Consider the following 22299-nt stretch of genomic DNA (forward strand, 5'->3'; position numbering starts at 1 on the left):
GTACTTCCGGGGAGCAATTGTATTCGATTTCAATGTGTTTTCGCTGGACGCGTTTTGCTGGACATCCACAAGATTATGGGAGATCGGATCGCCAATAGCTGGAGAGATTTGAGGCAGAGAAGCGCTCGAATATCATCGATACTGGGCGTTACTTGGTCAATCAAATTTGACACAAAGTCTTCGACTGCTATGTTGCTGCCGGATCAGTGTAGCCATCAGCAGACAAATGAGTGGGGAGCCGAAGAGATCGTCGAAGAGGTAGTTGGGCTGTCTTTGAGAATAAAAGAAGCTGTCGAGAAAAACCCGCTTGTGGGCTTCAAACAACAATTGCTCGAGACTCAATGTATCCCTAACGAGGTTGACCCAGCCGATGTCATTGTCCCATCGGCAGATCCTTGTTTCACGTACAAAAAGAATCCCTTGTACTGTGGGCTCGAGTCCCTATATAATTCCATCAGAATGCACGAGATAGAAATCGAGTCAGCAAACTTCTTTTGTTACTTCGCAGGGGTAGCGCATATCTACAACGCTGTAAAACAACTCAATTTGATCCAGGGACGGTGGCCAAATCTCGAAGCCGCTATGGGCATTCACATCGGGCCTTTGTTCAAAGGCAGCTTTCCAAGCACGAAGCAACAAATGTATCACCGATTGTGCTTCATCGCGAAGATTCCAGCCTCTAAATTTGCCCACGATGCTAGAAGATCAGATTGGGGACTGACATTTGCGAACTGCGAAAATCTTCTTCGGAGAGACGAGCTATGTACCACCCTATCTGACTGCTTTGAACTGAGCTCTTCGCCGGAACAAGTCTTATCGGCGGTAACCACGCCGAAGAACCAGTATTATTCGTCCAGAAAACGAGAACTCACGCAAATCCAGAAGCTCGAGCAGCTCCGCGATGCTATTTCCAATCTCCTCCCCAAACTAGACCTGGATCTAGTCACGTTGTCCCGAAAATGCAAGCAACTGCTTGTTCTCATCAGAGAAGCACTAAAATCAAAGGCCAATCGCGACAACATGGAAGATGGAAGAGAGATTGGGGATTCCTACGCTAAAGCGGCACTCATGACTGCTTCCGATGTCATCACCTATACCTACGATCGAGACTGTGTGGCCAAGTGTACGTGTGGACACCACAAGAAGCACGTGGCTATCATTCATGGCAACGATATCGAGACGCCTGATCGGATGCAGATCGCGGCGGATGTCATTGAGGGGTTTTTGGAAGAGGCGAATAGCACGGTTGATGTGGAGCCTTTTGATGTTGTTGCTGCTACGAAGGGATTTGGTTCGGGGGCTTCTTGGTGGGCGTGAGAAGAAAATTGGCAAGATACTGTGACTATGTCGGTCAGTATATGGGTATGGGATGTATGTATGTTTTGTTTTGCAATTTTGGGCGTCTTGCCGCATGGACTTTTGCTGTGTATGAATAAGTAGCTTAGCTGACATTATCTTCCATTTTGCTTTTTCTTCCTCAAGTAGATAAATCATCGTGGTTGTTATTACACGGACCTTGTACTTATACTTGTTTATTTTCCTGTCTCCGTGCATCCATTCCTCAACAACGAAACGAATCCGCAAGACCCACCAAACTCACCCCATTCTTTCAATCTCCATTTCGACTCTCGCGTACGACACATCCTCACCCTATCCATCCTCAACCCATCTATTCATTCCCTCTCCACCTCCATAAACTGGACCAATAATCCAATCCCTCTATCCATCCATCCCCGACTCTACTCACTCTTCATGTACCCGCTCAACCCTTGGCACAAACCCCCACGTAACTCCCATGGCCACAATCAGACCCGCTACGATCGGCGGTAGAACTTGCACGCCAGCGCGCGCGGCGATGAGTCCGATTAGTGAGGGGAAGATGGCTGCGCCCGCTTGGGCGGTTAAGAATATTAGACCTAGAGAGGGGGAGAGGGTTAGTTGGGGATCGTGGGAGGAAGGAGGGGAGGAACGAACCGAGTGCGGCGGCTTGGATGGAGGGGGGAAAGAGTTTAGATGCTACGGATACGCCCTAGAGTATGACCGTTAGTTCTGATTAATATTTTCCATGTCAAACTATGGAAAGAAAAAAAGAAAGATAGAAAAGGAAAAGAGAATATTGAAAAAGGAAGTAACCCACAGCAGCGAAAAACGGTCCCATCAAAAACCCCATCAGGCTAAACATCACAATCGTAGTCGCGAGATCCTTGACCAGCCAAAATACCAACTGCATAGCGAAAGACAGGATGGAGTACAGGAGCAGCATGCGGCGTTCGCCGTAGCGGTGCGTGGGCTCGACGAGGATGAGACGGCTGAGACAGAGGCCGCCGTAGAAACCTGAGGGGACGTAGCCGATTTTGTGGAGGTCGCCGTGGCGAGTTCGGACGAGGAATTCGACGACCCAGCCTAGAAGGGAGGGTGCGATAGTTAGTTAGATAGAGGTGGGGGTTGAAAGGTGATGGGGTGAGGGAGAAAATGGATTTTGATGGGGTTTGATGGGGAGGGAGACAAACCGCCTGATGTAGAGCAGACGCCTAGATGAAAGAAGAAGAACAGGGCGAGGATATACAAGTTTTTCATGCCGAGTAGTTGCTTCCACTTGCTCCAATTTCCCCTCTCGCCTTCTACCTCCCCATCGTCCTGCACACCATTCCCCCTCTCCCCATCCGTAGAAATCCTCCAAGCCGAATCGCGGAATGCGTATAATACGCCCATGATGTTCAAGATGTCGATTCCCGTGAGCCAGAGCCAGACGCGTTCCCATTTATTGCCGCCGCTGGGACTGGCGCGGTTCGCGATGCTGGTTGCGGTGAAGGGGGCTATGAGGAGGCCCAGGCCGTACATGGCATGGATGAGACCGAGCGAGCGGTGGCTTTTGCCAGTGGTGCCCCCAAGGTTTAGGGTTGCGACGAAGGTGTTGCTGAAGGAGTCTTGAATGGCTTGGCCGAGGCCTGTTAGAAAGAATGTGAAGGCAAAGAGCGGGAGGGATATGATGGGCAGGGAGCGCAGAGTTTGCGATGCTAGTTGCAGGACTGCGCCGAGGGTGAGGAGGGATGGAAGGGAGAGATGCGTGGTGAGAAATGGGGAGGTGAGGGCGCATAGGAACCAGCCAAGGAAGGTGGTTAGGTAGACGAGGGAGATGTAGCTGGGTGAGATGGAGTAGGTGGATAGGATGTAAGGGATGAGGGAGCCGAGAGAACCATCGTTGGCGCCAGCTGCGAAGAAGGAGAAGGCGGCGCTGAGAAGTTTCAGGAGCTGATGTGGTGGTGGTGAGGGTGGTTCTGGGGAGTTTGTGCTTTTACGGATGGTTGGTGCTTCGTTTGAGATGGATTCTTCAGGTTGCGGTTGTCTTTCTGGTAATTCGATGACATCTGATATGCTAGTTAAATTTGCACTTTGAAACAGTCAAACACTTACCTTGTACGGCAATAGAGTCTCTGGCGGCCATGTTTCAAAGGATCACTTGTACTTATATGAAAGAAAGGTCTTGCCAGTTGCTCTAATGAGGAAAGAGACATCCAATTTTTGCTGTAGGACTGGGACATGCATATGAGGTTCGAAGAGGGGGTAAAGATGTAGATATCTTTGCAGACTCGGCAGGATCCCAAATGGAAAACAACCTTCTGCTTATGCGAATCATGATGACGGTTGATCTTCGGCTGGCATTCCATGTATGAGCGTCACTTTGGTTTGGTCAAGCTGTGGGAAAGGGGTAGCGGGTAGGTCTCGCTTACACTAGCGCGAGGCTGATCCGGGTTACCGGCCCGCCTCCCATACCTTCCTCATTCGTTCGTTCGCTCTCATTGTTCTCCTTGACAGTCAGATTGACGAGCGAGATATATATCTGCATGTCTTTTCGGGAAGCTGAAGGACTTTGGTTCACGGTATGTTCCTTTCATATGACCGGCTTGGTGGGCAGGCCTCTAACACTGACACACTCATTCCCACTCCATATTTGACACCGACGTGTTTTACGTTGATATTCCAATAAACGTCCAATCGCGCAGAGTTAATAGAAGTGGTCATTTGACGGATCAAAATTCTTAGCCTCCTGTCGCTTTGTCTTTTCGAATCGGCATCTTCCTGCTTCCTACAGGCCTCGTCATCTTGTTTGCCGATAACTTCAAGTTCTCTGCGAGATTCAGCACACCTTATCCATCGATGCGCATTTGGCAATTACCAGCACCATGACGGCTACTCCAGGGTCGCCTTTATCTGCTCAAGAGGAGCTTGGGGTTAAGGATGTCTCTAGTCCCAACGATGGCGAGAAGGTGGCGGGGAAGTATACTGAAGGTTCAGACAGCAAACCTTATCATCACGCCATTGTTGGCCGAAACGCCGTCGACCGAAACGATCCATCAACATTCGCTCCCTTCTCAAAGTTTCCCTTCGAGCTTCGCCGCAAGATCTGGAAGGATGCATGCTTCCACACCCAGATGATTGACCTATCGCCTGTTCTTCTGAAAACACTGGAAACAAAAGATGGTTGATCGATGTTGCTCCTCGATCAAGTCTCTGACCACCAAGAGAATGCCATCTTTAGATATGCCAATTGTACGCCTGTTCCCTCTGTACTTCACACGTCTAATGAGAGTCGTTCTACCGCGCTTGAGAACTACTCGCTGGAATTCGAGATTGACAAGAACCTACACATCAGCGGCGTTGAAGTTACATTCTCATTCCCACTTCGAATCTACGTCAATCTAGACTGTGATGAATTATTCCTTGATGAACTGCCCGAAATGGCCAACAATTATCAATGGTACTACTTCATTAGCACTCTTGCATGTGTGATATGAGACCTAGGAACTCGGCGCCTCGCTAAAGTTTTCGGTTTCTCCAAAAATTATGTTTATATTGATTCGCACGAACTGTACCTCTTGATTGAATACTTCCAGTCATCGGACTTTAAGGAGGTTATCATCTGGGACGTTCTCGTAAATAAACCTCCGCTTACCGAACTGATGAAGACTGGATCTCAATTATATATGGATCTTCGTCTCTTTAGTTATGATCATCGTACCCAGAATCAGAGGTTGTATTGGACAGACGACGATCAAGAGGAGCTCGAGGTGCGTTTGAGGAATATGGACGGGCGTTTCGAGGATTTGTGCGGCCAATTCGAAGAACTGAATAACCCTGAGCATGATATGTATAAGAAAGACTGGTCGCCCCGAGTACTTGGAATGAAAATTGCGGAGCGACATTGGTACACACGAGGTTGAGCATAGAGGGTTGGATTTTGCGAAGCAAGTTGAGTGGATATTCACGAGAAGCGATATTGGAGAAGATGGTGAAGGAAAAGCGGCTAAGAAGCACATCGATGCATTTTCAAGCGCTACAGTTCGTAGTAGCAGTCCTCGAGCCCAAGGATAGGGCTAGGTAAACCTTGTTCCTGTTAATGAGAGCTGCACCAGCTGGGTCTAAGACTTTAGCACGTAAGAACTCAGAGTCAAGAAACAAAATCTTATATCCTATCCAATGCTATCATGTGAGGCGTGTTCTTTTCTGTCTACGAGACTTAGTGAATTTGGGAATTACTACGCATCAGTCCTAGGATATGCTGCAAAATGCCCTGTGGACAATGTTGATATTGACTTTCAGTCAGTCCAGGGGAATGAATAAGCGCACCGACACACAGCGAAGACTGTAATGTAACAATAGGATAGTCTGGACACAGATGAAATAGAAACAGCATGTAGTCGGTGAATCCGGGCCAATTCATCCACAAGAAGTCGTTCCTTCCGCTTTCGGAAAAAACAACGAAATCTTTTGCAAAACAATAAGAAAACAACTTCCCTACAACTTCCGCACAACCACCTCCCAACTTCTATAAAAATCCACAAAATGTTCCTGGAGATCAAAACCACCTCTCGACATCACCGAACTTGTACCCAGACACACAAAACTCAACCCTGAAACCTCGACTTTCTCAATCCAAGCGCACCAGAAGCACAACAATGGAGGACAATCACCTCTCCAGTCTTCTAGGCTCCATGGAGCTAGAAGAGAAGAACACCAAGAAAGTTCCGACTACCTTCGACAAGCTCCCCATAGAGCTTCGTCTTAAGGTTTGGAAGGAGCTTGGTTACATTCCTCGCAATATCGATGTCTGGGAAGTTGTGGAGGCTGTAGATAATAAACCCTCGGGCAGACGGTTACCGAAATACAGGAGCTACAACGCAATTCCTCCAATACTTCACGTATCGCACGAGGCGCGCACAGTCGGTCTTGAACACTACAGGCTGTCTTTTGGAACAAAATCCCGCTGGAAGGAAAACCTGTGGGTCCGTCTTTCGGAACGAAGCCATATGCGAACTTTGAAGTTGACTTCATCTGCCCCATGGGCACATCTCCAGAAAGATTCATGTTCCAGAATTCTTTGATTTCACTATTGGGGAGTGGTGTACCACTGCGTCGATTAGCGGTGTTGTGCAACATTACCTTCTATCATGACGAATGGACGTATCTTGATCTCATGGAATTCTACAATATCGAGGAGCTTGTTGTTTTTGGCGGAAAGCTCGACACATTCCAAAGCCTCGAAAAAACATTTCAACAGACCTCCTCGCCTCGATTTTCTTTCGACTTCATCACCCTAGACGAGGCGAAGGAGCGAGGCCATAACATGAGTGCCGTGCATGATCTGGTGCCTAGGGAGTTAATATCTGACCAGAAAGAGGTACAGTCCAAGTTTGAGAGGTACTCAAAATTCCTCCGGGTACCATTGTCTGTTCCTACCGTCCAAATCATGTATATGCTAGCTCCGACGGAGAAGACATGATATGGGTTCGGAAAAGGACCAACATGCAATTGCCAGTGCAACTAGGGTCGATAGTTGCTAAAGGTTGATATTAGATGGCAGAGTGCATTAGACTCGGGTGGGAGCGTCTTGATGAGACAGTCCTTTTGTGATTGATTGACTTTGGATGCATACTTTAGGGAAGGATTCAGCGTTGCGTCTACAGAAGAAATGAAGGAATGGGGTTATTGAAAACAGTGGCAGCACTGACAGAAACAAAGAAAAACATATAAGATAGTCACTAGCAGAAACACCAAAAACAAGAGTATTTTTAAAATTAATGTTCCTAAACTAAATGCCTGTACTGATAGTAACTGTGTGACCTGTGGCTTAATATAGACTTGATCATACCTAAAACTTGCGCCTACAACCTTTAGGCAAAGGCTTGCTTTAGGCTCAAGCACGAGAGATGAGGCAGGTGTAATATAAAAGGTGAAAAAGGGTGAACTTAGCCATCTCGTAATATGTAGTATCTGATCAGCTATTCTTAACGCTCACTGCATATAGGTAAAAACTAACTAGAGACGCTAAGTGTAAGGTAGGTAGCTTACGGCTACGTCACTTTTAACTTCATGTCCATTCCTACTTCTACACTTCTACATTGCAACATAACTCTGTTCATACTATAAGATAAAAGCTGGCCACTTACTAAGATCCAACAGAACTAATCAGAATTCTGCTTAGCGGAATATCACAAGTTAGACTTGGAGATCTCGCATAGCCCTCAAACAATCGCGTTCTCTGACCGAAACTACGGTGCTTGGTGAGTACGGACTTCTTTCACACCTGTTGTCTAATAGATAGTCCTACATACTTAAGCATTGCCTCCAAGCAGGCCGCTTATCCATCACAATTTACCTAGCATGGAGACCCACCCATCGCTGGCCTCAGAAGCCAACAATTGCATGACTGTTCAGTCTGAGGTTTCCGAACAGCCGGAGTTCAAATGCTTCCCGACGCTTCGACTCGCTCCGTCTTCCGATCTGAAAAGCCTACTGTTTCATTCCCCGCAATGTTACTCTCTAGTTTAAGCCCATCAATGGATCTGCCACCGACAAATACAGTACTATTCCCACGACGTGATTTACAGACCACTTATCTTCTCGATGAACGATAAACGCCCCACATATCTAAGGATGCGAGACAGGTGGGGCTGACAAATTACACTTTACACTCTTGGTAAGTCACTACACATCCCGGATTATATATGTATAACGAAGACTTCCATTCCCGCATCCAACCGAAGATATACTTCAACTTTGACGTTGATTGCTAGCGCTAGTTGCCAGCGCTAGTGGCTACTCCTCTAACGCGTGACCTAGATTTTGGTGGATTAACTAGGGGTACAGGGCTAGAAAAGATGAATAGAGTCCTTTTTTAATGCTATATGAAATAGACGGATCTAATTAGTCATAATTATTAGCAGTGGAGCAAGGGAACAAATCTAATTGGCTTAGCAGTAGTAGGAGCGTTTCTACACGTGTTCTTAGTCATCTCCCCCCTTATAGGCGCAATTATGTTTCTCTCTCACTATAGCATTTCCGCTCTCTATGCCTCTCTACCCCTCTCCCCTCTACCTCCCTTCCTAAGGCGAGGTATGATTGCGGGCGCAATTGTGCTTCCCTACTCACGAGCGCAGTATACTTCCCTTCTCACTATAGCATACTTCCTCTGCCTCCCCTAAAGTGTGCTGGCACGTCTCCCCGCGGCCTTCTTACGAGATGTGGAAACTGACAGCGTACCGATTGCCGTCAGTAGCCTGAAGCAGTCGATGACACCACTCCTTAGGGCCATCCTTAACGTGCCTCGTGGTGTTCACATATGGTATCGCATCCCATTCGTCAGGCTTTGTGCCGAGAAAGCTCAAGAACAGCAAAGTATTTCCCTATACCACTTTCTCAAGCGAGAGTGTTCGTTCTCCTCGTAGCTTGAGCTTTCGGCGTCGTAAGTGGGGCATCTACCCAACAGAGGTCTCAAAATCTCATCTTCGACTGTCTCTGTTGAAGCGTTCGGCGGTGAGTCGGGTGAACTCATCTCATGAGGCTGTTTTGGGCGAAGGCTAGTGCTCGCCAACCCGGACATCGTGTGGTAACCGGAGTGGTTAAGCATGAAGGCCGACCTTGCAGTTGGAGACGAGTTAGATGCAGCTTGAGGGCTTGTTTGATCAGTTGTATGATTGTTGGCCAGAGTATCTTGATTCATATTTTGTTCTTTTTGTTCGTTCGCTGGTTCCATTGCTCGTTGCTCTCCGGAATCCATTGTATCGACCAGTCTTGTTTCTATTGGCTTGTCCTGCGTTGAATATGTCCCATAATCTGGAGAGTGGCTGGCTCGAACAGTGAAGCTATGCTTTGGTGCGTCTTGCTCTTCCTCCGTCAGTTTCCCGGCGTCAGCGTCGGACATGCCTTCTTTGTTCTGGATCGATCCAGAATAGTCTTCATCAGTATCGTCGTTATTCATTACAATACCCGAGTCTTCTTTCGCGAAGTGTATTTTCTTGGGTGAGCTTATTTGTGAATCTTGCTCCATGTTCGTGTCAACCCCCTCATCCACATCATCAATTATTGGTGTTGCTTTCGTTATAGGATTGCTAGAGATTTCTAGCTTGTGAGCCGGCTGTGTTACTTCTCCTGTGTGGATTCCTAGTTCCCGTGCCCTAGGTGCGCTTATAGTCTCGTGCTTAAGATGACGGCTATTTGGCGTAGTTAACCTAACATTCGGAGCTTCGTTGACTTTACTATACTTTTCTGGGAATGGCATGCTAGGTTGTCGGAGGGGGGCTGTAGGAGTCGCCATCAATTCTGATAGGTCTGTTGATGATCGCCTCGGCCTTCGAATCGGCACAGTACAATATCCGTTTTCCCGCAAACACTTTCCATTGATCTCCTTGAAAAGTTCCACAATCTCCCCGCAACTTGCTCTTTTAGCAGGGTCCATGCGCAGAAGTTTGAATTGGACTAGATTAAGGAATTCTAGGAAGAACTCAGTGGTTCCTAGGTCACTACGGAGGTGTTGAAAAGCCTAAGAAAGCATTAGAATGACGGAATACTGTAAACACATTTAAATGTATGAGGCATCTCCGACAAACTTCAGGCAAGTCTTACCTTCTTTACCGATCTCTTGAACCTGGTACCCTTCTGCGACGGATCGTCCTCGATGTAGTTATAGTAGCCATCCAAGCGCATTTCAGGACTGCCCCCTTCGTCGATTCGGCTGTTTTGGAAATCCTTTACTCCCTTCCACCCAAGAAGATACCAGTGTAGGAACTCGAGTAGGACACATCCCAAACTCCAGATATCACATTTCTGGGATACTTCCTTTTGGACATCGTACTCCGGTGGTCTATATGTCGGCGACCAACCAAGTGTCTCCGGATTGACCCGCGATCTCGTTAATTCACGATGAAACCTTGTCAAACCAAAGTCTGATATCACAAATGATCCAAAATGGTCGGTAGATCCTTCAGCGGAATGTGGTCTATTAAACCAAAGAATATTTTCTGGTTTGAGGTCGCCGTGTCGTCCGTGAATACGAGGGTCAATAGGATCTTGTGTATCGTGAAATGGAAGGTTGGGGTCTGCGGTGTAGGTATGAATGGCTTGAAGCCCCTCTACAACGCCAAGCCATTGTCTGCTTACCCATTTGGCGAACTTGCCGTCTCTTGTGGGAGTATGAGGGCTCGGATGTCTTGTCTTCCAATAATCCAATAGATTGCCATCCGCCCAGTGGAAGAGGAGATGATAATGGCCTCGGTAATGATAGGTGAGGAGAAGATTGATTAAGTGTTGGTGTTTATTTTTCCCGCTAAATAGCTTCAGGGTCTCAACCTCGTTATCGAAGGCACTGGGATCATTTGAAGAAAGTCGCTTGACCGCAAACGAAGGATTATCAGCCTCGTCGCCCTGAGACACAAAGTTAGCTGTTAGTATTTGAAGGAGAAATCCAAAAAATAACGTACGGTCATGTATAAGTCTTGGTGGGCCCGGTGGATCTTGACACGTCTGACTTCTGCAGATCCACCGTATTGTGCTGGTGGCTCATCCACTATGTGGTCTTCGACAAATGGAAGGACGATATGGCTATCCAGGTTGTAGTGCGAGACTTTCGTGCTATCCTTGGAGGCCAAGGAGAAAAATGGCGCCAGTAGCTGCCACTGGTTTTGATGGAAGGCTTCCAGGGTGACATCTTTCCACTTCTGGAAAAACTGAAGTTCGATCTCCATATCGGGATCCCCATTCCGTTGTTTCACCTTCCGATAGACATTGTAGGATCCCTCACGCTCGCCAGTTCCTTCTTGGAAGACAAACGGCAGGTCACGGTCGTAAATATTTTCGCGGATGAAGTCAATAATTGCGGGGACTTGGTCAAGTAGAACAAGGATAGCAAAAATCCTGCGCCGTGTAGTCAACGAAGATGTTCGAAATTGCCCAGCCTCCCAAATCTCATTTACTAAGGAGGCGTCACTTCCCTGTTGCTCTAGTTCCTCATGGATCGCTTTTCTGGTGGTGTGCTGTTCAAGTTTATCGAATGGCAAGAATTTTTTCCCCTCTCCCTCCCATGATGATATCTGTTGTGCAAAGCGAATCTTGCGTCCCAGGTTCTGATACGTGTTTCTTGCCGCACTCTTTTTGTCTTGATGTTCCAATGATTTTGGTTGGGGCAAAATATCGGAGTCAATGCTGCCAAGTTGGTTTGTATTGTCTGGAAAGCTGGTCCCAGCGTGAGAAACCAATAGACCCGTCCTTGTTGCAGATCTAAAATGGCCGCGATCTCTGGTCTGGGCAAGCTGCTTTGCATCACCAAGGTCACTGATAACACTGCTGATGTCCGAGTCTGAGGTATGGACACCAAGGGAATTGCTGCTAGCATTTGGTGGTCTGAGGGAGGATAATCCTGGAGCTTGAAACTCTGCCTCTTTGTGCCATGGTATTGTTGGGAGCGAGTGGTTCTGCAAGGGAATCTGTCAGATCGCTCTGGTGCTTCTATTCTCGTACTGGTGCCGAGGGATGGAACGCCTACCTCCTTATATTCTGCCCTACGGTTCGGCTTCGCCAGTGTTAGCTATTTTCTTTTGAGTGCGGAACTAGTAGACGTACCTCCATTATCATCTAAAGCCCATTCGAAAATTTTAAGTTAAAGATACGGCATGCGGCTCTAGGAATTTTGGAGGTTATATCGAGTTTGGCCTGGATTGATGCGAGTGTGAAGACAGACAGTTGCCACGCCAATTTAGCAGATTATTGGGCCTTGCGGCTATAAAATTGATATAAGAATCCTTATTGTGTGGGGATCGGGGCTCTGCTTTCCTTTGTTCGGGGTGATGGGAAGTAAGCCTCAGCCTGGGGCCCCCAGGCTGGAGAAGCATTCCTTTTTTCGGGCTCTTTCTGGCGAAGCAGCTCAGCCTCTGCAGTATCATCCTAAAGCTTTCCAATGAATTTCAGAATGTGGTATCTAAATTAGACTACATCTGCAGACGGTAAAGCGCAATTATCCAATACTTCGCGAGTGGCGTCACACATATCTCAAAAAAGCCTACCTCTGTCCATAGTCGTGCATGGAGCTGAATAGGAGCCAAAATTATAAATGCACACTGTCTTCCTGATATAAATTATCCATCATTGGATGTCATTGTGGTGTGGGTTGAGGGTGAGTGATTAGGGTGAGTGATTACGAATGCCTATAAAAAGGGATCGATGGTGAGTCTGCGGAAACGGACACATCCCCCATGCGCTCTCCCGACGAGACATTTTATCAGTCAAATATGTTAATTTATTATAACCTCCCCCAATATTTACTTTTGGAAAAGAAAGCACAAGGTCTGCGCTGTTTTTTCCCAGTTGATTTTGGTATCTTTAAGATTAGTCTGTTGGTTTTGCTCGACACTGAGGAGCAGAGCAGGAGCAGACACCTGACAACTAGAACCTATTTGCGTAGATTATGAAAAAGATAAGCCCCCAAAGAAGGTGGACTGGCTAAGACGTTGATTGGCTCCGCCATCGCCGTGGTGGTGGCAACCATCCACATGAATCCCTGAAATTACACTGCATGCAGCCAACTTGCGTCTTACCCTCGACCAATACTTCTTTTACGGCATCCCGTATGTGCGGCTTCGATTAGAGTCTTCAACCCTTCCTGCATTGCATGATTCGGTGAACAAAGAGAGGCAACGGGAGTTTGACGTTGCATACGATATATTCGTTCACGTTCCCAAGCCTTGTGGCCACAGATGAAAAGCCTTAGTCAGGTTGCGCTCTGAATGCCTAACAACAGCGCCTGGATTGCGCGCCCGTCATATACTGTGAAACCCTGATACGGCATAGCCCCAAAATAGAGTCATTCCGCTATTGTACAAATGGGTTCCGTGTTGCTCTTCATTCGCCATCTTTTAATACTTGATGCCAGAAAGATTAAATGGTAAGGACTTAACTTAATCCTTGTTCTTTGATTTTCTCCTGGAATCGCAACTTAGTTTAGTATCTTCTATTTAACTACTATCTACGTCGCCCTCCGAGTCTCCATGTCAACCGCTGCCGAATTGCACTTCGACGATTTGACTGTCGAAAGGAGCCTGCACTCGAAGTACGTGTCAAGTCCACGCAGACTATCCACCGAACTGAAAGACCTTCTTGGGCCAGGCCAGTACAAAGTGGAGATGCGTCACAATGTCTATAACATCCGAACATCTAAAGAGTTTGACTTGGTAAGTTGAGCCTAGCATGAGTTTTGGATTCAGAAGCTAAGTCGCAAAATCAGAATGAACTCATGAGCCGGTTCAAATACCTGCCTCGAACCGGATCCACAATTCCCACCTGTCAAATCCGTTCGAGCCCCTGACTCGATCCATCCTACTGCCGTGGAATACCTCTTTCATTCGAATAAGTCGCATAGATGGATTTGGAAGGGAACATGGTCTCATATTTCCTGTTTTTCTTTATCATTTCCTGTAAAGATAGATCTGTTCAGCTAGTATTGTTTGTTTGCATTCCAAAGGTGTGGCGAAGTGTAGTTGAAGGAAGCAGGCTTCTTTTTCGGGTTTCTTTTGGGACATAGCATCTTGAACCAGGGCTATTGATAAATTTCCGAATAAAAACTATTGCATAGTAGAAATGATGAATGAAAGAGACCTGTACTATGCCTAACACTGTATACCCTAATGCTCGAGTAATTTACTGCACTTGGATCTCTGTCCTCTCCAGGACATGTACACCTCGGCGGTTAATCATACTACTACATAGCAGCTCCTACACAGTTCGAAACAATCCCCTTCAAATATCGTTGACTCGGTTTAGCAAAGAAATGGACCCCTTGAGTGAAACTCTGCTGAGTCCGTCGTGTATTTTACTGGATGCCAGTCTGGACGGTCTTTCTGCAGTTTCGGGACAGCTGTATGGAATTCAAATGCCTAAAATACTAGATCAATAAACTTCTATCACATAAACCACATTTGAAATGATCTACTTGCTAAGATCATAACTAGAGAGTGTGCTCAAATGTGTTGGACAATGCTGGTCACAGAGAGGACGATAATTAGGGTCACAGCTAGCATAGACGTGATGGGCATATAATTGTGTGTATTCAGAGAAGGACAGACTAGTGTGATGAAGAGATTTATCCCACAGAGGCTTATGTAAGCAGCTTAGTCCGACAAAATGCGACTCCCAATAAAAGTGACGTGCTGCCAACGATAGGCGACTGAAAGAATATCGGATGAGGATATGAATATGGAGGAAGAACCAGTAGCCTCGTAACTCGCTAGCAAGTTCTACACTTTGGTAGGTTGCAGACATATAATCTCAGACTGATTATAATTGGCCTCAATGACGAAGAGTTGTAATCAAACTAGAGCCTCCTCTTCTGACTTCGGTTTGCTTGGCCTCGATTGCCGCCAAATGACAAAGTAATACCAAGTCCCAACTGTGAGAAGGGTAAAACAGACGGTGACAAGAATATAGATCCAGATATACCCCGAGACTTCGGCGCTACCGTCCGAGTTGGACCAGTTGAAGAAGGTCATAGAAAATACGCTCTAAGAGGAGAGAAGGTAGCTCAGTAAGCTTTCCACATCGCATGGACTGTTTTACTTACCGCAAAGAAGGTTCCTGGTAGGAAGACCATGGTGAGCAAGGCAATGGATCTCATATGCCTCGAGTCACGGCCAGTAGCAAGAGCAATTTCGACATTGGTTTCACCTTGAGCCTAGATCAAAGATCCTGAAGTCAGCTTCGGTATTTTCAAGTTTTTAGAACCTTTTTACCCATTGTGTTGCCATAGCCATCCCATCCACTCGCATAGTACAGTCCCGAATCTTGTCCTCGTATTCGTCAATTATGGCTTGAAGGCGGTCCTTGATCCTACCACCAACTCTCCGCATTTGTTTATTTGTCGGGTGAGAACTATACTTTTGCATGGCAACAGAACAATCGCTCGATTCATCTCCGTTCTGATGACTGATTGACACCATGGGCAATTCAAAAGGCTGGCTGTTGAACTTAGCACCGGTCGTTTCAGGGAAATCTCCAGAAGCGAAAACATTGTTTTCGAGATATTCTGCATGCTGAACCATTTTCAATAATTGCGCACTCCAGTTGATAAGTCCGTTTCTGAGATATGCAGTATCAAGATATGCCGTCCGCTTCTCCTGATTTCTCCTCTCAGCGCTTGAACTCTGTGCCCATTCTGTCTCGCCTGTGTGGAAGTCCAATTCAAAAATCTTGGTTTCAAGCTCGTCAATCATGGCTTCAACTACGTGAACATGCCGAGTCCTTTCCAGCTCGACAAATATGCCAGGCAACAATAGAGGGTGTGCCGCCTCGGCTGTTGCAAATGACAGCCGTTTGATGATTTCCTCTTCGACAGATAATGGGCAACCGAACAAAATGGCAAACGTCAAGCCGCAATGAGGGAAGCAAGTAGCGGTAAGTGCAAGATCCATATCCCAAGCGTTTGATGTCCGACAATTATAGACTGCGGGAACTGTTAGTGCGGGGTAAACGTGACCCCTCATTTCCAAAGGAAGCTCACCATCTGCCATATAAGTCGGTCCATCAGATTCTCCCATCTCAACTTCAGAGCAGGAGAAAGTTTGTACATCTGCTCGACTAATGACACGGGATATAGACCCATGCGTGTGAAAGTTTTTTGTGATCATTCGGAACACCTTCTCTGAAAAGGGAAGTGTGCGTACACCCCGTCTTCCGCTTCCTAGTAAGTTTTTGGGACTGCTGCCATCCGTTGGGCTCTTCTCTGCCAATGAAGCAAAAGTCGAGGTTCTTTGAGTTCTAGATATGGATGCTATCTCCTTTTTGTATGTGTCCAGCCATTCTCCTGATCCAACTCGGCTAGGAGCGCAAAATGGACGCTCTCCCGTGCGTTTTGCTAAGCTAAACTGGCGGTTAGTAAAGCACTGGACTTTGGTTAGTAAGTATTTCATACAGTAGAACGTAGCCAGGCTTTGGTCCACAGATGCGCGGCCGTTGTTCCTACACGCGTGATCAGCAACGTTTATTGGTGGTGCAGGACAGTATTACTGATTGAAACCAAGAAACCCAATCTTCCTCTGACTTTAGGGACAATATCAACGGTTCCTTCCATTCTGTCAGTCAAAGAAAACTTGAGCTGAGGCACGATTCACACCTTTTCGCCAGTTGTCATCTGCACAACGGTGGTGTGCGTCTCCTCGTACCTATAGACGTTTCGATAATCATTATCGCTAATACCCGTTGCATCTTGAGCCCAGTCCATTTCTCAAACTGATAGTGTGCATGTATGAGTACGTTCAGAATTGTTTTTAACGTTGATGCTTAGAAGTGAGGCTGTGTGAGGCTGCGAAGCCAAGAAAGGCTTAGCACCCTGTGATGAGCTGGTCTCAACGCCCCTCGTGTCCTGGTACTCGTACTCGGTACCCTGTAGAGACTACGGAGACCACCTGTAGCCTCGGACCCTTACGAGTACTTCTTAGCCGCGCACCTGAATAAACAGTGGTCAAATTCAAAATAAAAGTACATGGTGGAAAAGCTGGGCTAAAAAGTGTTCACGAACAAGCTTGCTTTTGGCTTTACGGTTTTACATACGAAGAGGTTAGGCCTTCGCCTGATAATTAACGTCAAATTTACATTAATAAGCGTGTATTACAAGATAGGGGGAGAGGACCATTTCGATCTGGCCACGTCGAGATATCATGCTTAAATCCTCTCTGCTACCTTCAAGTGTTATACGGTAGCATGACAGCGCATAATGCATGTTACAATTACTGATTCGCCTCCGAGTATGGCGGCATACCGAAACGAAAGGCAGACCAGGCTGCTGACTGGGTTCGCAGGTCGCTGCGCGCCTCGTTGATTTTCATGTCGCCTTCCGCGACGCCTCCGGGTTTCGCCGTGAGCATTCTGTGGTGGCACCGACACTGGAAAAGAACGGTAGGATTTCCTTGGGCAATAAAAACATGATGTCTTTTTCTTTAATCCCGTCTAACTTGTTCAGTTTTGCCATTCTCGTTCCTTGTCGTGAAAGGAAGCATATACAGTTATTGTTTTTAGCCTATTCTCCTAGATCTCGGCTTATTGTCTCTTGCTTAGAATGGCTGTCATTGTTATTGTTAGGGCAACATATACCGAAGAGCGTACATTAGAGACATTTTTCACCCAAATCTTCGGTTGGGGCAAGTCTACCATCCTTGTGAGAAATTCCACCTGAGACACGATTGAAAATCTTACGACTAATGCTATTACTTAGTGGAAACGTGGCCGATTTCAGTGCACCATCCCTCGACAACTACGAGCAGTATGTATTTCTCTCTTTACGAATTGTTTGTTTGCAAATGTCCTGGTTCACTTTTTTTGACATGTTCGTGTAAAGGATGAGGTTACCCGCCTGACGGAAGCTGCCCAGGTAGAACATTACGAACCAGGTTCATGATTATATACCGACTCGGTGATAAGTTTGGTCTCGATTTGCGAGTTTCAATACAGCAATGTGGCGGTAGCGATATTTGAGGCTGAGGATCTGGTGTTATTTGCAAGCGGAATAGGCCACACGAAGACCTTGAACAGATAGGGAGGGAAATGGAGGGATACAGACAGTTCTTAGCTGATTAGTTCTTGCGCCACAAATTCAAAGGTTCAACATGGGAAAGCGTCGAATTTTATTTCATATCGCTGTCTAATTGTTCATGTAGGAAGCCAGAATGTAGTAGGAAAAGACGCCTTAGAATCCGCTATTCCAACGAGACAATCAAAGTTTAGGTTCCCTCAACATAGCAAGAAATGCCATACGGCGCATTGAAGGTCACAGTGATGAAGAATCTACTATAAGAACATATTATGTTGTCAATAGTTAAAACAAAATGGAATTGGCCGTTTCTGTCATTACCAGGACTAATCCACATTTTCCAGCTCCTCTACTCGCGGCGACTTTTGTACCGGCCTCTTAGGTACGTGGGTCGACAATCTCCCCCGCATATTATTCTTCGTAACCATGTTCATTGCATTTTCGCTGAGCCTTGCTTCCGTTCCAATTGGCGCTTGGAACGTTCGCTTGACTGGTGTCTTCTTCATACAATAATCCACATCATCTATGCATTTTTGGTTCATCTCGTTGAGTTTCTTGAGCAACTTCGGAGATCTCGTGCGTTCTTGATTGAGAACAACTATCATGTCTTTTTCTATAATTTCAAGCATGTCGTGGATATATTTTGTGCAGTTGGGATGATTGTGGAGATCGTCGATCATCTGCGTCAAGGCATCTCATGTCACCTCATATTCACAAAATTGGGATAGGGATAGGATATCCTGATTTCGCCTAGGAAGGAGAAAGGGGACGTACCCTGACAACCTGCGGTTTGATGAGCGCTATGAAAGTCTCGTTTGTTTTGTCTTCTCCATTGAGCTCAAGGTCGAAGAATATGTCAGCTCTACTTCCTGTGATATAGGTTGTTGTGCGATCTGTCTCGAAATTGTCTTTCAGTTTCCGTCCTCCCAGAAACCAGCATGTCATCTCAAGATAAAAGCAACCCAAAGTCCAGATATCGAAGGCTCTGGAGATTTTCCCACCTTTAATGTCACATTCTGGTGGCCTGTACCCAGGAGTGTAAAGTATTGATTGGTTCGGGACCATTGAGCGACTGACTTCACGATTGAACGTAGAGAGCCCTAGGTCCGAGATGACCCAAATGCCTCTGTCCGCTTCGTCTGGTGACTTAAACCAGAGAATATTTTCGGCCTTGATATCTCCATGGCGTCCATATAGTGTCTCTTTCGGCAGAGTCTCGGGATGCTTGGGGTTATGAATAACATTTACAGACTCCATAATTCCTCGGCACTGCCTAGATACCCAGCGTACAAATTCGATATCCTCTAAGTTGGGCATGGGGTTTATCTTTAACCAATAGTTCTCAACGTCACACTCAGCCCAAGGAAATATCATGCTAAACTGTCCTTTGTACGTAAATGTCCCTAGCAGCGTGACGAGGTGGTCGTGGACAAGGCCATTGAACTTCTTAAGCATATTGACTTCGTCCTGGAATTTTATAGCGTCTGAGTTTTTCAGTGTCTTCACGGCAAACTGTCCACCGGAAACATTTATCTAGTGATAATAACTCAGTTTTAGCAATGATCTGAAGATGATCTTCAAAATGACGGATACGCACCGCTTTCAAAGTCTCATGATAATCGTGACAAAGTGGATGAATCTTCACCTTTTTCACGCTTCCATAGCCGCCAGACATGACTTCATTTTGGCTTACCGAATGCTCTTCATACCAGGGCAATATGTCTTTATCGTGGAGATCATAATGTCTAATAGTTTCTTTAGGACCAAGGGCGAAAGTTGGAACGCGTAGACGCCATTGGTAGTCATCGAAAGACTCGAGTTCATGATCCACAAAGCCATCGAAACAACGCATTTGCTGCAGCTCTTCACCGCGCCGTAGTTCCCTTTTGCCATCTTCGTCTTGATGCAGTTTCAAATTAGGAAGATCTTGATCACCAAGACTCGTATCCTTCATTTCCATAAACTGGTATATATCGCAAACCTTATCCAACAGAGCTAGAGTAGCGAAAACAATAAAGTACGTCTTTGTACCCCCTGGAAAGTCCGCAGAATCATCGAGCGCCTCTTCTTCGGTCTGAAACATAACGTCTACAGTTTCAGCAGTGTAACGGTATTCCTGGCTCTTTAGTTCGTGCTCGATGACTTCCCTGGACAGGATGTGTTCCAGAATTGCCGGCGGTAGAAACCCTTTATTATTGTTCGTGCCAGCCTCCTCCGTCATGCATTTTCTCAACATTCTTCCTAGCGATTCGAATTTCTGGTATCTGGGTAGCTTATCCCAATCGAAGTAAGGTGCATTCGGGAAGGTTTTCGAACTACGCAAGGAGAAGGTTGGTGCTCGAATAGGTAAGGAATTGAGCCTGAGCCGTGGGGTAGTATTCTCCATGCTGAGGAGTAGGGCTTTGCTAATGGTATATCGATGCGGTGCGAGTGCTCTGCGAAAATACTTGCTTCAGTAGTGTGTGAAGTGATTCGAGTCGAGGCAAGATGGTATGTCTATGCTGGTTTGAAATTCATCGTAACCCACCTCAGGTAACACTACTCGGTACATAGTATCACGTGTTGACCCCTCTCTTCCAAACATTTCTATTCGTATCACTGCATTTTCCACCAAATCTTCCTGCAGCAAGCCATAAAATACCATTTCAGCCGCACCTGTAAACTTAGACAGACATCTCGCTTAGGTTCCCATTTTAACTCCGCCCACATATAAATGGCTATAATCACACCCCTTACCCTTTGCCAATCTAGGTAAATAAATAATCACTAGATAAAAGTTAATATCTTTAGCAGCCGTTATGAGCGCTAGCATAGCGCAGACTCCTATCAAGTATGTCTAGAGCCCTTGAAGCTCTATCTTATACTATAAAACAATTACTCATTTTAGGTTCATTCATGCGTGCGGGATATGGAACAAAATGGGCTCTATTTTTATTAATATTTATATTTATATTTAAAATTCACAGACCAAGGTAAAGTACATCAGGTACCTTCCACCTAAGCCAAAACTCCATCTCCGACAGACTTTACCTTGATTCATCGTCTACCTCTCCCTCCTAGTGCCCTACTTCTAGGATCACTCGGAAACGCAATCCCCAATTCTATGTACTCCTGGGAAGTCAACGGCCGACTGCCATGCGGGGTTTCAATGGTAGGCATTGGCTGAAGCACGGGATACCGTAGGGGGGATTGTCCGGGGTGGTTGCTATGGTAGCGGGTTGGAGGATCATATCTCGTTTGCAGTGATCAATGCTCATAACGCGGTTGCGGGTGATGTCGTTGCAAGTGGCCATGTTGCGATTGAGGTGTACGTGGATGAGATGTATAACCCCCTTGTGGCGGCTGTATCGCATAATGTTCATATCCATGCACAGGGGAAGGGGAAGGCCGAGTGTTCCCGCGATTAGTACCAGGCCTGAGATCTGGGCCGAAGTTTGGAGGCCCGTCACCATCATAGTCGGGATTATTAGACCACGGGAAATCCGGTCCGAAACGTGGCGGCGGGTCTGCTTGAACGCCATACCCATACACAGGGGGAGAAGACCTGGTGGTTCCTCGATTAGTACCACGCTCGGAACTACCCCATGGAAAAATTGTCACGCGAGGTATTTCCTCAGTATAAAGGGGTATCTGGGGCGACAAAGCTCTGCCGGGTCTCCCCATGCCGAAGCCTGTTAGGGCTGGGGGCCGGCCACGCGGAAGACCTGACTGGCTCTGAGTTGGTGCACTTCCTGGAGAGGATCGTCGCCGAACAGATGACCCTCGTCGACCAGATGATCCTAAATTCAGGCCCTGCATCAACCGAAGATTCTCTTCTTCGTCCCTTTGTAACTGCTCCATACTCGGCTCCGCGAAGAAAGGATCCTCATTCTCATCCTCCGCTGGTAGTGGTCTCCCGGCGGCCTCGGCTTTAATAAAGTCTTCCCGCCTCATAGCATCATCATACGCCTCCCTGAACTTTTCGTCCTGGGTCTCGGGGTTGATAGTGTGGCCTTGTAGGTCATCGCTATATTCGCGCCGGCACTGCGGACAGCTGATGTTTTCGCGGAGCCAGCGGTGGATGCACCCACTGCCGAAAAGGTGTTTGCAACCTGAGAGACGGATAGGGTGTTCGGTTTCGCCGTGGTCGTTACATTCACCGAAGGTGGTGGCGCAGATATTGCAGTCCTTTTCGTCGTCTGGGATGGTTGCGGGGTCGGCGCTTTCGCTGAGCATACAGATTGCTGCTACGCGCGAGTTTAGTGGGAGATTGCGCCGGGCAGGGTGCCGTCTCGAAACACGTGGCGTGGGTGCTGGTGCTGGCTGGGGATTAGAGGGCGCGGCTTGATGTTGAGGTTGTGGAACGGGTTGACTTGCTTGTGATGCACGAGCAGATGATGCCCCTGAATTCCCTCCTTCGGGCGAGATGGTATCTCTCAGCGAGATCGCCAACGCACGCCTAAGCTCTTCATCAT

General features: G+C 46.8%; 6 protein-coding genes across 6 annotated transcripts; 2 read left to right on the plus strand and 4 right to left on the minus strand.

Annotated features, from left to right (window-relative positions):
* Positions 1-1743: 1743 nt before the first annotated feature.
* On the minus strand, positions 1744-3445 carry BSC6_2 (Bypass of stop codon protein; the record flags this gene model as incomplete). Its single annotated transcript, XM_031152865.1, has 4 exons — positions 1744-1916; positions 2134-2403; positions 2511-3368; positions 3415-3445. 4 exons carry the CDS (start codon positions 3443-3445, stop codon positions 1744-1746), a joined length of 1332 nt encoding a protein of 443 aa, XP_031002049.1.
* Positions 3446-8692: 5247 nt separating this feature from the next.
* Positions 8693-11901, minus strand: LHYA1_G007943 (Serine/threonine-protein kinase; the record flags this gene model as incomplete). Its single annotated transcript, XM_031152866.1, has 5 exons — positions 8693-9820; positions 9904-10701; positions 10758-11759; positions 11819-11845; positions 11896-11901. Coding segments are annotated over 5 exons (2961 nt in total), but the record flags the coding sequence as incomplete, so codon positions are not given.
* Positions 11902-13316: 1415 nt separating this feature from the next.
* On the plus strand, positions 13317-13565 carry LHYA1_G007944 (uncharacterized protein; the record flags this gene model as incomplete). The annotated part of the gene is given in 2 exon segments (XM_031152867.1): positions 13317-13499; positions 13515-13565. 2 exon segments carry the CDS (start codon positions 13317-13319, stop codon positions 13563-13565), a joined length of 234 nt encoding a protein of 77 aa, XP_031002051.1.
* A 1068-nt stretch (positions 13566-14633) lies between these two features.
* LHYA1_G007945 (uncharacterized protein) lies at positions 14634-16540 on the minus strand (the record flags this gene model as incomplete). Its single annotated transcript, XM_031152868.1, has 7 exons — positions 14634-14825; positions 14885-14995; positions 15054-15763; positions 15821-16179; positions 16232-16278; positions 16327-16383; positions 16433-16540. 7 exons carry the CDS (start codon positions 16538-16540, stop codon positions 14634-14636), a joined length of 1584 nt encoding a protein of 527 aa, XP_031002052.1.
* An 834-nt stretch (positions 16541-17374) lies between these two features.
* On the plus strand, positions 17375-17713 carry LHYA1_G007946 (uncharacterized protein; the record flags this gene model as incomplete). Its single annotated transcript, XM_031152869.1, has 3 exons — positions 17375-17473; positions 17531-17578; positions 17654-17713. 3 exons carry the CDS (start codon positions 17375-17377, stop codon positions 17711-17713), a joined length of 207 nt encoding a protein of 68 aa, XP_031002053.1.
* Positions 17714-18171: 458 nt separating this feature from the next.
* PERK8 (Proline-rich receptor-like protein kinase) lies at positions 18172-20231 on the minus strand (the record flags this gene model as incomplete). Its single annotated transcript, XM_031152870.1, has 3 exons — positions 18172-18525; positions 18620-19378; positions 19443-20231. The coding sequence occupies 3 exons, from the start codon at positions 20229-20231 to the stop codon at positions 18172-18174; spliced, it is 1902 nt and encodes a 633-aa protein (XP_031002054.1).
* Between the last annotated feature and the right edge of the window lie 2068 nt (positions 20232-22299).

Source organism: Lachnellula hyalina, assembly GCF_007821495.1.
Source record: "Lachnellula hyalina strain CBS 185.66 chromosome Unknown contig00192, whole genome shotgun sequence".
Taxonomy (NCBI): Eukaryota; Fungi; Ascomycota; class Leotiomycetes; order Helotiales; family Lachnaceae; genus Lachnellula; species Lachnellula hyalina.